The 13,870-nt window shown below is 56.4% G+C and overlaps 1 protein-coding gene across 2 annotated transcripts in view; it reads right to left on the bottom strand.

Moving 5' to 3' along the window:
- PTPRN2 (protein tyrosine phosphatase receptor type N2) overlaps window positions 1-13,870 on the bottom strand; it is a 326,344-nt gene that overhangs the window by 223,958 nt on the left and 88,516 nt on the right. For both annotated transcript variants that reach the window (XM_045578276.1, XM_045578275.1), the window contains exons 4-5: window positions 5,901-6,003; window positions 3,350-3,512 (exon numbers count right to left, since the gene is read on the bottom strand). In XM_045578276.1, coding sequence (XP_045434232.1) covers window positions 3,350-3,512; window positions 5,901-6,003 — 266 coding nt within the window. The remainder of the gene's footprint in view (window positions 1-3,349; window positions 3,513-5,900; window positions 6,004-13,870) is intronic.

Below are 13,870 nucleotides of genomic sequence, written 5' to 3' on the forward strand. Positions count from 1 at the left end.
CATCGACATCACCATCACCATCATCACCATCAAGACCATCACCACCACCATCATCATCACCATCACCATCACCATCATCACCATCACCATCACCACCACCATCATCATCACCATCACCATCACCATCACCACCATCACCATCACTATCACCACCACCATCATCACCACCATCACCACCACCAACATCATCACCACCATTAGCATCACTATCTTCACCATCATCATCACCACCATCAGCAGCATCACGAACACTACTGTTGCTGTGTGACGAGTTCTGAACTATGTTCGATGAGGAAAGAACACTCAAACATAAACCTGTCTTTAAACAGCTTGCAGACTGACATGCCAGTTAAGTCACAGACATTAGTGGTCTAACTGGAAGGGTATTACTGAAGAGGTCCCTGGGAAGGAAGTGGTTAATCCAGCTGGGGCATCAGGGTGGCTCTCTAGACTACAACCTGCATTGCACCCCCACCTCCCAATCAGCAGGACACTCAGTGAGGTGGACCCCCTGCTCCCGGATTCCCCTGGGCCGGGCCTCCCTCCTGAAGGCCAGGCCTCCTCCTCTCCTGCATGTCACCGCCCGGCCCAAGTTGCACAATTATGGACAGAAAGTGCCAGGAAGCCTGGAGGCCAGCAGCCAGTGCCAGCAAACAGGAGTGGCTGAGACGTTTGTCTGTGCACTGGTCCCTCACGCTCATCAGACTCTCTCTGGTGTCGTCCAAAACAAATTAGGAGCCCAGACTGGGCCATCTTTTGACCACACAGCAAACCTTCCCTCCAATTTGCCTCATAGCCTGGAGGCAGTGCTGACAAGCACTCTGATCAAGTGGTGCCTGTGGCTGGCATGACAGAGCACGCAGTGGGCTGTCCACAGGCGTCCTAATGAGCTGGCCCCGGCATGGCCCGGGCAGCAGTGAGCGCGGGAGCTGTGGAGAACTGGAAGGCCCTGCCACCGGCTCATTACTGAGCGCCAGGTACTTCACCAGCGTCCTGTTCTGGGCCATGGGGCCTCTCTAGCACCTCTCTCTCTCTCTCTCTCTCTCTCTCTCTCTCTCTCTCTCTCTCTCTCTGTCTCTCTCTCTTTCTCTCTCCGTCCCTCTCTCCTCTCTCCCTGTGTGTCTCTGTCTCTGCCCTATCTCTGTCTCTCTCTGACTTTCTCCCTCTCCACCCACTTCCCTCTCCCTTTCAACACAGTGACAGGGTTGTCAGTGCTTAATGGTGCTGAGGCTCTGGGTGCCCGCCCACTGCAGGGGTGAGGACTGGTGGTGTCCCTCTCGCTGACAGCGCCATCATCAGGACAAAAGGAATGCCCGCTTCCGAGCCTCACGCTGGTCCCGCTCTGCAGCAGAGACACGGAGCTCTCCCAGGGCGAAGGTCAGTCCCCAGACAGCTCGGAGTCCCCGAGGCCGCGGCGGGAAGGGCTGAGTTCTAGGCCACAGGACCGATGAAATTTGAGAAATGTGACCTTCAGGTGTGCTGGGAATTAGGCCGTGGCCTTCTGCACGGGACACTGCAGCACGCAGCCTGGGATTGCTCTGAGGAGATGCCACGAGGGGAACCGCTGCTTCTCCCCGCCCCCCGACCCCGCACCACCTCCCCCACACACACCACCTCCCTGTCACCACACTCGCCCTGATTTGCTGGACCCAGCCAGAGAGCAGAGGGAATGTCGGAGCAGGGAGCTGGTCCCTGCCTGCACCTGGGCTGGCGAGGTCCCAGCAAGGCCAGGCTCCCGCTGCCGGGCCAGGGGGGGTCGCATCCTCACGGACCCTGAAGCCACCTGCGGGGCGGACACACGCTCTGGTTCGGGGTGCGGAGGCAGGAGGCCCGCAGGCAGGCGGCAGGGCGGGCGCGGCTGGCGTGTGCTCCGGGCTGGGCACGGCTGTCTGCCTGGCACCCCGCACACCATACTCACTGAGCGTGGAGGCGGGACGTGGCCATCTTGCTCTGGGCTTCAAAATAAACAGGAGCCAGCCGGACCGCAGTCTCCGGCTAGGATGTCAGCACAGCCCAGCGGAGGTTCTCCCCACCCCCAGTGTCTTGTTCTGAGAGATGCGATCACTGGCCTGAGGGCCCTCAGGAGCTGGTTCTGACCCCACAGCCCGTGTCCGGCACTCCGCCGGCTCCCGGGGCATCCCGCCTCGGTCCGCAGCCTGTTCGTCTCCATCATTCCCGGGGCCTTTCCCATCTTCGCCACGAGTCACACCTGGCTTTCCTCTCTCGAAGGAGACCCATCTTCTTTCTTCTCCCTCCCCTTCCCCAAAGTCTCACCGGACGCGACATTTTATGTAAAAGAGCAACAGAGAGCCAAGTGGATACCGTCTACTCGAAAGCGCACAGCCTTGCTCTGCCGGCCTGCTGGCGTGGGCGCTGGCATGGGCGCTGGCGTGGGCCGGTGTGGGCACCGGAGTGGGCGCTGGCGTGGGCACTGAGGCCTGCGATCTGTGGCGCGCTGGCGCTGACTCTGGCCGAGCCCCCCGGCTGCAGCTGGCTGGGGCAGGATCAGGGCCGTTTCTGCGCGGGCTGGGCTCTGGGCTCTGTGCTCGGAGGGCCGGCTGTGCAGGCTGCGGGGTCTGGCCGGAGGGCTATCTGGCACAGAATGTGGCCAACCTGTCTCCCGTCCTGTGGCCTCCACGGCAGCTTTGTCCCCGTGCGGCTGGTCCCGGGCTCCGGGCTGGGCCTCTGGGAGCACCGGCAGCTCCCAGAAGTGTCTCCTACGGCTCCCCACCCCGAAGCGCCCAGAGCAGGTTCCCGCTGGCAGAGCGCCTCCCAGGCCAGCGCAGTGCCCAGACCCACACCTCCATGGCGCCCGGGAGGCGGTTCCAGACGGGGACCGCAGGGCCTCCCGGGGAAAGGCCTGGGCGCTGGGCAGGAATCCCCTGGCCACCCAATCCCGGCCAAATTCAGTTCCCGTGTCCTTCCTGCAGGGGGCGTCCACTGCCCCTTCCCCGCAGTAGACCCGACATCCGCTGCCCCGGTGTCCGGCTGCGTGATGGATGGGGGCTTCTAGGGCTGTGGCCTGTCTCACAGGTGACCCATCCCTCAGGCTCAAAGGGTGCTGGACGTGGGGACCCGCCCTTGCATGCACCCCGCCCCTCATACATCGCCCACCGCCTGGATGGACACACAGGAAACCAGGAGGCACGGCAGGAGGTGCTCCTTGCGAACACGCGGCCCAAACTGCCTGGGCGGTGGGCACACGTGTCAGGCCACGTACCGTGTACATACACTCAAACCTACTGACGCCATTAACAACCTCACCCAATACATGTTTAAATCTGGCAGAGAAAGAATCCCCCTCCCTGCCCCCAGGTGTCACCAGCCCAGACCCCGGCCGAGAGGTCACCTGGGCCACCCGCCCGCCCCGCTGCGTCCTGGGGAGCAGGTCCCGGGCCGCGGCCGGCGGCAGAGCCTCCCGGGAGCCCAGCGAGTACTCCAGGGCCGTAGCCAGCACGCGGTCCCCCTGCACGCCGGGCCTCCTCTCATCCTCGGCTCTCAGCCTCCAGCTCCTGGAAAGCAAAGAAAGAGCCCTGAGCTTCCACCGCCAGGCCGCCCATCACCCAGGCCCCGCTGGGAACCACATGGGGACAGAGGCCGCAGCACCCTCCCTGCAACCCCTCCCCTCCCTGGATCCCCTCCCTGGATCCCCTCCCTGTATCCCCTCCCTGTATCTTCTCCCTGTAACCCCTCCCCTCCCTGTATCCCCTCCCTGTATCCCTCCCTGTATCCCCTCCCTATATCCCCTCCCTGTATCCCCTCCCTGTATCCCCTCCCCTCCCTGTATCCCCTCCCTGTAACCCCTCCCTGTATCCCCTCCCTGTATCCCCTCCCTGTATCCCCTCCCTGTATCCCCTCCCCTCCCTGTATCCCCTCCCTGTATCCCCTCCCTGTATCCCCTCCCTGTATCCCCTCCCTGTATCCCCTCCCTGTATCCCTCCCTGTATCCCCTCCCTGTATCCCCTCCCTGTATCCCCTCCCTGTATCCCCTCCCTGTATCCCCTCCCTGTATCCCCTCCCTGTATCCCCTCCCTGTATCCCCTCCCTGTATCCCCTCCCTGTATCCCCTCCCCTCCCTGTATCCCTCCCTGTATCCCCTCCCTGTATCCCCCCCCCTGTATCCTACTGTATCCACTCCCTGTAAATCCCCTCCCTGTAGCCCCTCCCCATCCCTTATCCCTCCTGTAACCCCCTCCCGGTATCCCCTCCCTTATCCCCCCCCTCCCTGTATCCCCTCCCTATAACCCCTCCCTGTATCCCCTCCCTGTATCCCCTCCCTGTAACCCCTCCCTGTATCCCCTCCCTGTATCCCCTCCCTGTAACCCCTCCCTGTATCCCCTCCCTGTATCCCTCCCTGTATCCCTCCCTGTATCCCCTCCCTGTATCCCCTCCCTGTATCCCCCTCCCTGTATCCCCTCCCTGTATTCCCTCCCTGTAACCTCCCTCCCTGTATCCCCTCCTTGTATCCCCTCCTTGTATCCCCCTCCCCTCCTGTATCCCCTCCCCTGTATCCCCCCCCTGTATCCCTCCCTGTATCCCCTCCCTGTCTCCCCTCCCTGTATCCCCTCCCTCCCTGTATCCCCTCCCTGTATCCCCTCTCTGTATCCCCTCCCTGTATCCCCTCCCCTCCCTGTATCCCTCCCTGTATCCCTCCCTATCCCCTCCCTGTATCCCCTCCCTGTATCCCCTCCCCTCCCTGTATCCCCTCCCTGTAACCCCTCCCTGTATCCCCTCCCTGTATCCCCTCCCTGTATCCCCTCCCTGTATCCCCTCCCTGTATCCCCTCCCTGTATCCCCTCCCTGTATCCCCTCCCTGTATCCCCTCCCTGTATCCCCTCCCTGTATCCCCTCCCTGTATCCCCTCCCTGTAACCCCCCCTGTATCCCCTCCCTGTATCTTCTCCCTGTATCCCCTCCCTGTATCCCCTCCCTGTATCCCCTCCCTGTATCCCCTCCCTGTATCTTCTCCCTGTATCCCCTCCCCTCCCTGTATCCCCTCCCTGTATCCCCTCCCTGTATCCCCTCCCTGTATCCCCTCCCTGTATCCCCTCCCTGTATCCCCTCCCTGTATCCCCTCCCTGTATCCCCTCCCTGTATCCCCTCCCTGTATCCCCTCCCTGTATCCCCTCTCTGTATCCCCTCCCTGTATCCCTCCCTGTATCCCTCCCTGTATCCCCTCCCTGTATCTTCTCCCTGTAACCCCTCCCCTCCCTGTATCCACTCCCTGTATCCACTCCCCTTCCTGTATCCCCTCCCTGTATCCCCTCCCTGTATCCCCTCCCCTCCCTGTATCCCCTCCCTGTATCCCCTCCCTGTATCCCCTCCCTGTATCTTCTCCCTGTATCCCCTCCCCTCCCTGTATCCCCTCCCTGTAACCCCTCCCTGTATCCCCTCCCTGTATCCCCTCCCTGTATCCCCTCCCTGTATCCCCTCCCTGTATCCCCTCCCTGTATCCCATCCCCCTCCCTGGCTCAGCTCCAGCTGAGGGCGGACCTCCACAATCAGCTGATGGAGAGCAGAGGGCGCAGTGAGTCTGCACTCGGTCTGGTTGCTGTGTTTGGAGAGTGAGAAGGCTGGTCTGGTGACCTGCTCTTTGCCAAATAATCTAGGGGATCACTGGTTTCTGAGCAGGAGAACCCCTGACTTCTCCGCTGCCCACCAGGGCCTTCAGGAGTGCACTTCCCCACAGGCTGGCCTCGCGTGGAAAGTCCCTGGAGTGGGTTACCGCACAGCCTCCTCCCATGGGCTGGGACACAGTGACAGGGAGCACCGTCCCCTCACAGACGCCCCACTTTCAGGACCTGCACCAGGGAGACACGGGGCTCGGTGCTGCCTTAGAGAAACAGGCCTCACAGGCCGGGCAGTGGCCTCAGGTCAGAGCCGGCAGCCCCCTGGACTCACCTGGTCTGGGCGGCAGCCTCAGGACGCCACAGCTGGGCCCGGGGGACGTGGGCCAGCGCCTGGGCCAGCACGCGCTGCGTGTCGCCATCCTGCCACGCGAAGCCTGTGGGGAGGGAGAGACGTGTGAATGTGGACGTGGAGCCAGAGCCCTTGTTCGGGGTCACAAGGCCCTGTCCCCACAGAAGCAGCTCCTGTCCTGTCCCCCCACCTCCTGTCCTGTCCCCGCGCCTCCCTGTCCTGTCCTGTCCCCGCGCCTCCCTGTCCTGTCCCCGTGCCTCCCTGTCCTGTCCCCACGCCTCCCTGTCCCGTCCTGTCCCTGCGCCTCCCTGTCCTGTCCCCGCGCCTCCCTGTCCCGTCCTGTCCCCGCGCCTCCCTGTCCTGTCCTGTCCCCGCGCCTCCCTGTCCTGTCCTGTCCCCGCGCCTCCCTGTCCCGTCCTGTCCCCATGCCTCCCTGTCCTGTCCTGTCCCCATGCCTCCCTGTCCTGTCCTGTCCCCATGCCTCCCTGTCCCGTCCTGTCCCCGCGCCTCCCTGTCCTGTCCTGTCCCCACGCCTCCTGTCCCGTCCCTGAGCTGAGGGGGAGCAGGCGCTTTGAGTTCGGTGGGAGGAGGGCTGCGAGGCAAACCTGTCATTGAATGCACAGCCTCCCTGCGCCCTGGCCTTTAGGCACTTCACGACAGACGGACGGATGGACGGACGTCTCCTTGCTCTTCGACCTCATTCCACTCTCTCTCCCGCTGGACCTCCTCAGGATCTGACCACCCAGAGCTGAGAGTGCTTCCACACCTCTGGCTCCCCACCCCTGGGGCCCTGAGCCATTGGGGCCCCGCCCATCTGGAGCCACATGACCTAACACATCACCTCTGTGATCCTCCCTCAGCGACCCCAGCACTTTCCTGCTCAGGGCGGCGCAGTCAGGGCCCAGCGGCTTGTCCTCCAGCCCCCCCTCGGAGCCCATGCTCGGACAAAATGAGGGCACTGCGGCCGGGACAGCAATCACCTGTGCTCAGTGGTCTGCCCCCGGGAGCCGTTACATTACATCTGTGCTCAGATGTTATGACAAAGCCTTGTTTAGGCGAAGTCCATGTGATTATGTGTTAATTACACGCACTGCAGATCGCATGATAATTACGCCCAAAATTACCAAATAATGCCCGGAATAATTATTATGCAATTTGTACATTTCAGATTTACGGTAACATATTAGCACTTACAACTACCCCATGCAATTATCCATAATTACCTAATCATTAAATATCATGTGATTACAGAGGTATTTTTATGCCCTGTGCAAAAACCCATTGCCACCTTCAGATCCAGACAGCTTTATGCTGTGTGTGCGCATGTGTGTGGTGTGTGTGTGCGTGTGTGTGATGTAAGGCCCAGTCTTGTTGAGATCACACATTCTGGGCTGGCTGAAAGCATGCTCAGGGAACAGACTCTTTCACCGACACTCTTTAATACTCGTTTTTAAAAACGAATAGCTGGCAACATTAAAACAGCGCCCAGCCCAGCCTGAGGTCTGACCACACTAGCAGGGGCCGCCTGGCACTTCACGATGGATGGACGGACAGATGGACGGACGGCTCCTTGTGCTTAGACCACATTCCACTCTCTCTCCCTCTGGACCTCCTCGGGATCTGGACCCACCCAGAGTGCTTGGCCAGAAAAAGCTGCTGACAGTCCTTCCACACCGCTGGCTCCCCACCCTGCCCCGAGGGCTCCGTCAGGGCGCAGCAGTGAGAGAAGAGGCACCTCCCAGGCCACTGTCCCGGGAGCAGGACTAACATTCTCATCATCGCAAGCCTGTCCCATTGGCTACAGCAGCGAAAACCACGGGTGCGAGCCCTTGTGGCTGTGATTGGTCCCGGCCCAGCCCAGGCTCATTCGAGTAACACTGAGCAGTTACAACGCCGCTCCCGTGGCTTGAATGTTAACATCCACCAGGAAACAAGAGAACAATTGAGACGCAAATGGAACTCCCGGGAAAAAATTCATTTAAACACAGAATGTCACTAACATGCCCTCCTAAGGAGCAGGGAGTCCAGCGGTGCTGGCTCCGGCCTGCGAGGCGGCTCCGTCCTGCTGGGCTGCGGCCGGCGAGAGGGCTCTGTGGGCACGTGGAGCCGGCTTCTCAGTTCTCCAGGGAGCAGCAGGAGCCGGCCTCGCTGCTACAAACCAGAACGCATCGCCCCAGGGGCTCAGACGCCCCACCCACCCCTCTCCAGGGCACAGGGGAGCAGATGCCACCCTGGGAGGGTAGGGGCCACTCGTAGGAATTTGGACAAAACGCACTTTTCCTCCGTCCCCGCGACGTGCAGCCGAAGACCCTGGACGCCTTCACACTGAGGCTGTGAGGTGGCGAGACGGCCGGGACTCGGGATGCGGCCCAAGGCAGGAGATGGCAGGGCTGTTGGACTCTGCCGGACCCCCAGGAACCAGGCGCAGGGCCAACTGCAGTACTTCTCTCCCCAGCCAGAGGGCAGGAGGAGACTGAGCACATTTTACAGACAGCTCCACTCCGCCCACACCGCAGAGTGCCGCCCACGTGGCCAGGGGCCTCTGGTGCCCTGCCCACAGGCGGGAAAGAGGTCCCCCCCTCCCCCCGCCGGGCCTGCCAGGTGGGAACGGCCGCCATCACGGTCAGTGGGTCCACGGAGGAGCTGAAACTCAGCAGGAAGGACGAGAGCCGCTCTCGGGTGTCAGCTGCCAGCTGTCGTAGCAGCAGAGCCCACCCGCCCAGCAGAGCAGTGCCAGGAGAGGCCAGTTACACCCGGTTCCCTGAGACCCAGGGTCTTGTGATGTCATATAGAAGTGCCCAGGTTTCAACTGAAAATCACTGTCATCCAGCGAGCCAGAGAGATCTCAAACTGGATGGGAAAGGGCCCCCAGGGACGGAGCTGACGGAGACCGAGCAGGGCCCAAAAGGGAGGGCGAAGCAAACCCTTCCATCCGTGTGCAGGCCCCAGCACTCTGCGGCCTCGGACAGGAAGCCCAGCAAGGAAACAGAAGACACGAGCCAAAGGCACGTGTCAGGGGCATGAGCAGCTCAGCGGCGCCTGTGACGGGAGGGCGTGGGGCGGACTGTGCTGCAGGACGAAGACACGGAAACCGCGTGTTCCAGCAGAGAGAGAACACGGTCCGGGAGGCTGTGGGCTGCAGCCGCAGGCCTGGCTCCTGTGTCCGCGTCCCGATGGAGAGCAGGGGCGCTCACAGGACAGAGACAGAAACAAATGGGCGGCGAACTCTGACCATCTCGGCAAGAGACATAAACCAGAGACTGCAGGGGCTGACATGCCGAACAGGAGAAACCCCAACCACCTCTCTACAAACTGAACACAAAGCAAAGCCGTCACCCAGAGGAACACAGCACCTTCCTGCTCCGGAGGCTCCGAGGACACAGGGGTCCCCGCCAGAAGCTCAGGCCGCTCCCAGTGTGAGCGGAAAGAGCTGCCTGCCAGAATCCCGAGAACCTGCCGATCCAGGGCCCGGTGAGAGTGTCTTTAGGAATGACAGCAAATCCAGACGCCCCAGATAAATGGCCGAGATGAGAGCTTGTTTTCAAGCAGACCTGCCCTGAGGGAATCACTGAGCAAAGGCCTGAGCGCAAGGAAAGGGAGAGCAGCCTGGAGTGTCAAGAAGGGAGACTCCGGGAGACAACGGAAATACAATCAGCTCTGTTCTTCTTGAGTTTCCTACACTTTGCTTGACAGTGGAAGCCTATGAGGTAATATTGTCTGACGTGCTTCCAGAAATATGCTGAGGAAATAATTAAAATCATTGTAATAAATAGTGGGGAGGTGTCCTCGACGGAGGTACATGTCCTATATGCCACTCAAACTGCTAAAATGGTGAGCTCATGGATCAATAGTATAATATCTAGACCACATGTGTCAAACACAAGGCCCGCGGGCCAAATCCGTCCCGCCAGGCCTTGCAATGTGGCCCGCACCGCGCTGTCATCACTGCACTCCGCTGCGTTTCCATCACAATGACAGTTTATGACTGTTCAGTAAACCATTCGGCCCGCGATTTAGGCTGGATTTTAGATTTTGGCCCCTTCTCTGATTGAGTTCGACACCCCTAATCTAGACCAAGCACTAAAAATGCTAGTAAGAGAGTCACTCAGAAATACTCTGCAGAGCCCTAGCTGGTTTGGCTCAGTGAATAGAGCATCAGCCTGTGGACTCAAGGGTCCCAGGTTTGAGTCTGGTCAGGGCAGGAGGCAGCCAGCCAATGATGTTTCTATCTCTCTCTCCCTTTCCATTCCTCTATGAAATCAATAAATATATACATAAGCCAAAATGGAATGTCTGTGTGATCTAAAGGAATGCAGGAGGGTTGGGGAAAAAGAGAATAGAAGAAATACAAAACAAAAACTAACATATGGGAGAGAAACCAAGATGATGGCATAAGTAAACACCTAAACTTGCTGCCTCACACAACCACTTCAAAACTACAACTAAAAGAGAAAATGGGTATCATCTAGAATCACGAGAAGGCTGGCTGAGTGAAATTCTACAACTAGAAGGAAAGAGAAAAGCACACTGAGACTCGGAGGAGGGGCAGGAGTGAAGTGCAGAGGTACGGAGGTGTGAGCGCACACAGAAAAGGCTGGCAATTGAGTACATGGTTGTCTTTTTCAATCAGAAGGGAGAGACAAGATCCCGACTGCTCTGAACTCCAGTTCTGGGCGAGACTCTGGGGACCCAGACTGATAGAGGAAGAAGCTGGACTGTCTGTCTGGCATTGGGCGGAACTTGAGGGAGATTTCTCTCAGAGGTGCTTGCAGCGATCATGGTTCCTGCATGGTGCCAGGGACACAGACACAGGACCTCTTCCAGTCGAGGCTAATGATCAGCCATTGCTGCTTGCTCCACCCTGGTGATTCCCTGAGACCCCGCCCCACCCAATTTACAAGCCCACCCATGCTGTGTGCAGGGCTTTTGCATATGAATGATCTGGCCCTTTGCAATCTGAAAGCTAACATACTGCAGCTGGGTCAGAGCCCCAGAGCCTCCAAAGAGGACCCAAAGCCCCACAGCAGCTGGCATTGCCTCACAGCTGGGCCTCATCTGGGCACCTCCAAACCCCAACAAAGAGGAGGAGTCTGCAGATCACTCTGGGTGCTCCTGCGGGGTGGCCTCTCTCCTTCGAGATACAAGAGCCAGAGTACCCAGTGGTCAGAGAGAGACCATCCAGACTACAAGTCTGCAAATCCATAAGAGGCAAACTCAGGAGGCAAACTCTGAGCACCAAAGCCCCACTGAAGCAAGTCTTGCCCCATAAGGATGTCTCCAGCACAGTTCTCCCATCATAGACACAGCTGATCCTCACAGCCAACTGGCCTGGTGGTCAATTCCTCCCAGTGATGCCAACAGCAATTAAGGCTTAACTACAATGAGACTGTGCACACAGCCCATAAAGGGGTGCACCAAGAGTGTCTTCCTCAGGTAATTACGGAGGCTGAGCCACTGGGCCCTATAAGACACCTAGCACACAAAGCCACTCTGTCAACACAGAGAAGCAGCCAAAATGTGGATACAAATAAACAGGTCAAAAATGAAAGAAATGGAGGAAACAAACTACTGGCTATAGGGTTCAAAACCACAGTTATAAGGTTACTCAAGAATCTTCTAGAAACTTCCCAAAAATTTAGTGAGACACTTGAGGATATGAAAAAGGACCAACCAGGAAATAAGCATACACTTACTGAAATAAAAAATAATATACAGAGATCCACCAGCAGACTAGAAGATCCCAAGAACCAAGTCATATTTTTGAAATATGAAGAAGCAGAAAACACCCAACCAGAAAAGCAAAAAGAAAAAATAATAAAAAATATAAAGATACTGTAAGGAGCTACTGGGATAACTTCAAGCATACCAACATTTGAATTATGAAGGTGCCAAAAGAAGAGAGAGAGCAAGATACTAAAAACCTATTTGAAGAAATAAAGACAGAAAACTTCCCATACCCAGTGAAAGAAATAGACTTACAAGTCCAGAATGTACACAGAACCCCAAACAAAAGGAATCCAAAGAGGACCACACCAAGGCACATCATAATTAAAATGCCAAGGGCAAAAGACAAAGAGAGAATCTTACAAGCAGCAAGAGAAAAACAGTTACCCACAAGGGAGCACCCATACAATTGTCAGCTTATTTCTCAACAGAAACCATGCAGGCCAGACAGGAGTAGTAAGAAATATTCAAAGTGATGAATAGCAAGAACCTACAACCCAGAAAAGTTATCATTCAGAATTGAAGGTCAGATAAAAAGCTTCACAGATAAGAAAAAGCTAAAGGAGTTCGTCACCGCCAAACCAGTATTATATGAAATGCTGAAAGGTATTCTTTAAGAAGAGGAAGAAGAAGAAAAAGGTAAAGACAAAAATTATGAACAACAAAGTGACAACATATACATATCTATTATCAACAAGTGAATCTAAAAATCAAGTGAATAAAAAGTCTGATGAATATAATAAGTTGGTGAATATAATAGAATCAGTGGCATAGAAAGTGAGTGGAATAATGACAGTTCTTGAGAGGAAAGGGATGTGGGGGGTGTAGGAAGAGACTGGACAAAAATCATACACCTATGGATGAGGACAGTGGGGCTGTAAGGGCACAGGGTGGGTGGGAACCGGGCGGAGGGGAGTTATGTGGGGGGGGGGGGTCGGGGAGAGGAACAACTATAATAATCCAAACCATAAAGATTTATTAGTAAAAAAAATAATAATAATAACATATGAAATTTAAGCCCCATGATATTAAAAATATACTTTAAATGTAAATGGGTTAAATATACCCAGAAAGACAGGCATTGGCTGAGTGGATTAAAAATGCTCAACTGGTCTGCTGAATCAAGTGATGAAGGCTTAGATCTGGATGTGTTGAGTTAGTATAGTCCTGGGGTGTTGATCTGTGAGTGCCTTGGGTGGGGCCTGGATGAGGCTGGTTGTCCTATTAGGAAATGTCTTTTGTGTGAAGTGTATCATTGGGCATGTGGAGGTATTATTGATATGAGAAAATGCTAAGTAACAGATTTGCTATCTGAAAAGGGATTTACTATCGGGGAAAGGGAGGGAGGAAGAGACTGAACATAAACTGTGCACCAATGGATGAGGATGAGGGGGCAGAGGGTGGGGTGGGAACCTGGTGGAGGGGGGAAGAAACGAGGAACCTGTGTAATAATATGAACAATAAAGATTAATGCTCAACTGAAGATTAAAAATGGCAGCGGAGTAAGTGGATGCTGCACTGACATGCTTCCAGGACCAAACCAGAATTACAACTAAAATACAGAACAACTTCCTGAATAATCAATGGAGACTCATTGGAGAGAACCCTGATAACTGAGAGCAGGAAGTGGAGACATAATAGAGATTAGTAGGAGGGGTGGAAGCACCAAAGACTTGGTGCTTCCACAGACAGAAGCTGAGTTCCAGAGACATATCTCAGCTGTGTGGGGAACCACTGAGAACTCTGGGGTCTAACCCCCAAGCTGGCCTCCCCAGCAGAGAGCACCAGAACTGAGAAAGGTGCCTACATAACATCTGGCTGTGAAAAGCAGTGGGGTTGCTATCTGCCAGGGAGAGATGGCTGAAATTCAGGCACCTTCTCAAAGGGTCAATGGACATAATTCTTATGGAGCCACCCAGCAGAGGGAGGGTGGAGTGGCCGGAGCTGTGTGAAAAGAACCAGGATGGGAGCTTTGGGTTTAGAGCTCAGAAAGTAGACACCCTGGTTTTCTGTGCTGAGTCATTTGCTCACACTATGGAGGCCATCTTCCTCACACAGACATTTGCTATATAGGTGGTTTTGCCTGGAGGAAAGACAGTTGACCCATACTATTGGAAAACACCTTGCCCTGTGGTGTGAGTTTCTGAGGCCCAATAAGAAACTAAAAAAAAACAATTAGCCTCCAGGCCGAAGCAATTGCCCCATTCTGTTGAACAAAACTCTCATCA

The sequence above is a fragment of the Pipistrellus kuhlii genome, unplaced genomic scaffold, assembly GCF_014108245.1.
Source record: "Pipistrellus kuhlii isolate mPipKuh1 unplaced genomic scaffold, mPipKuh1.p scaffold_m20_p_94, whole genome shotgun sequence".
Lineage (NCBI taxonomy): Eukaryota > Metazoa > Chordata > Mammalia > Chiroptera > Vespertilionidae > Pipistrellus > Pipistrellus kuhlii.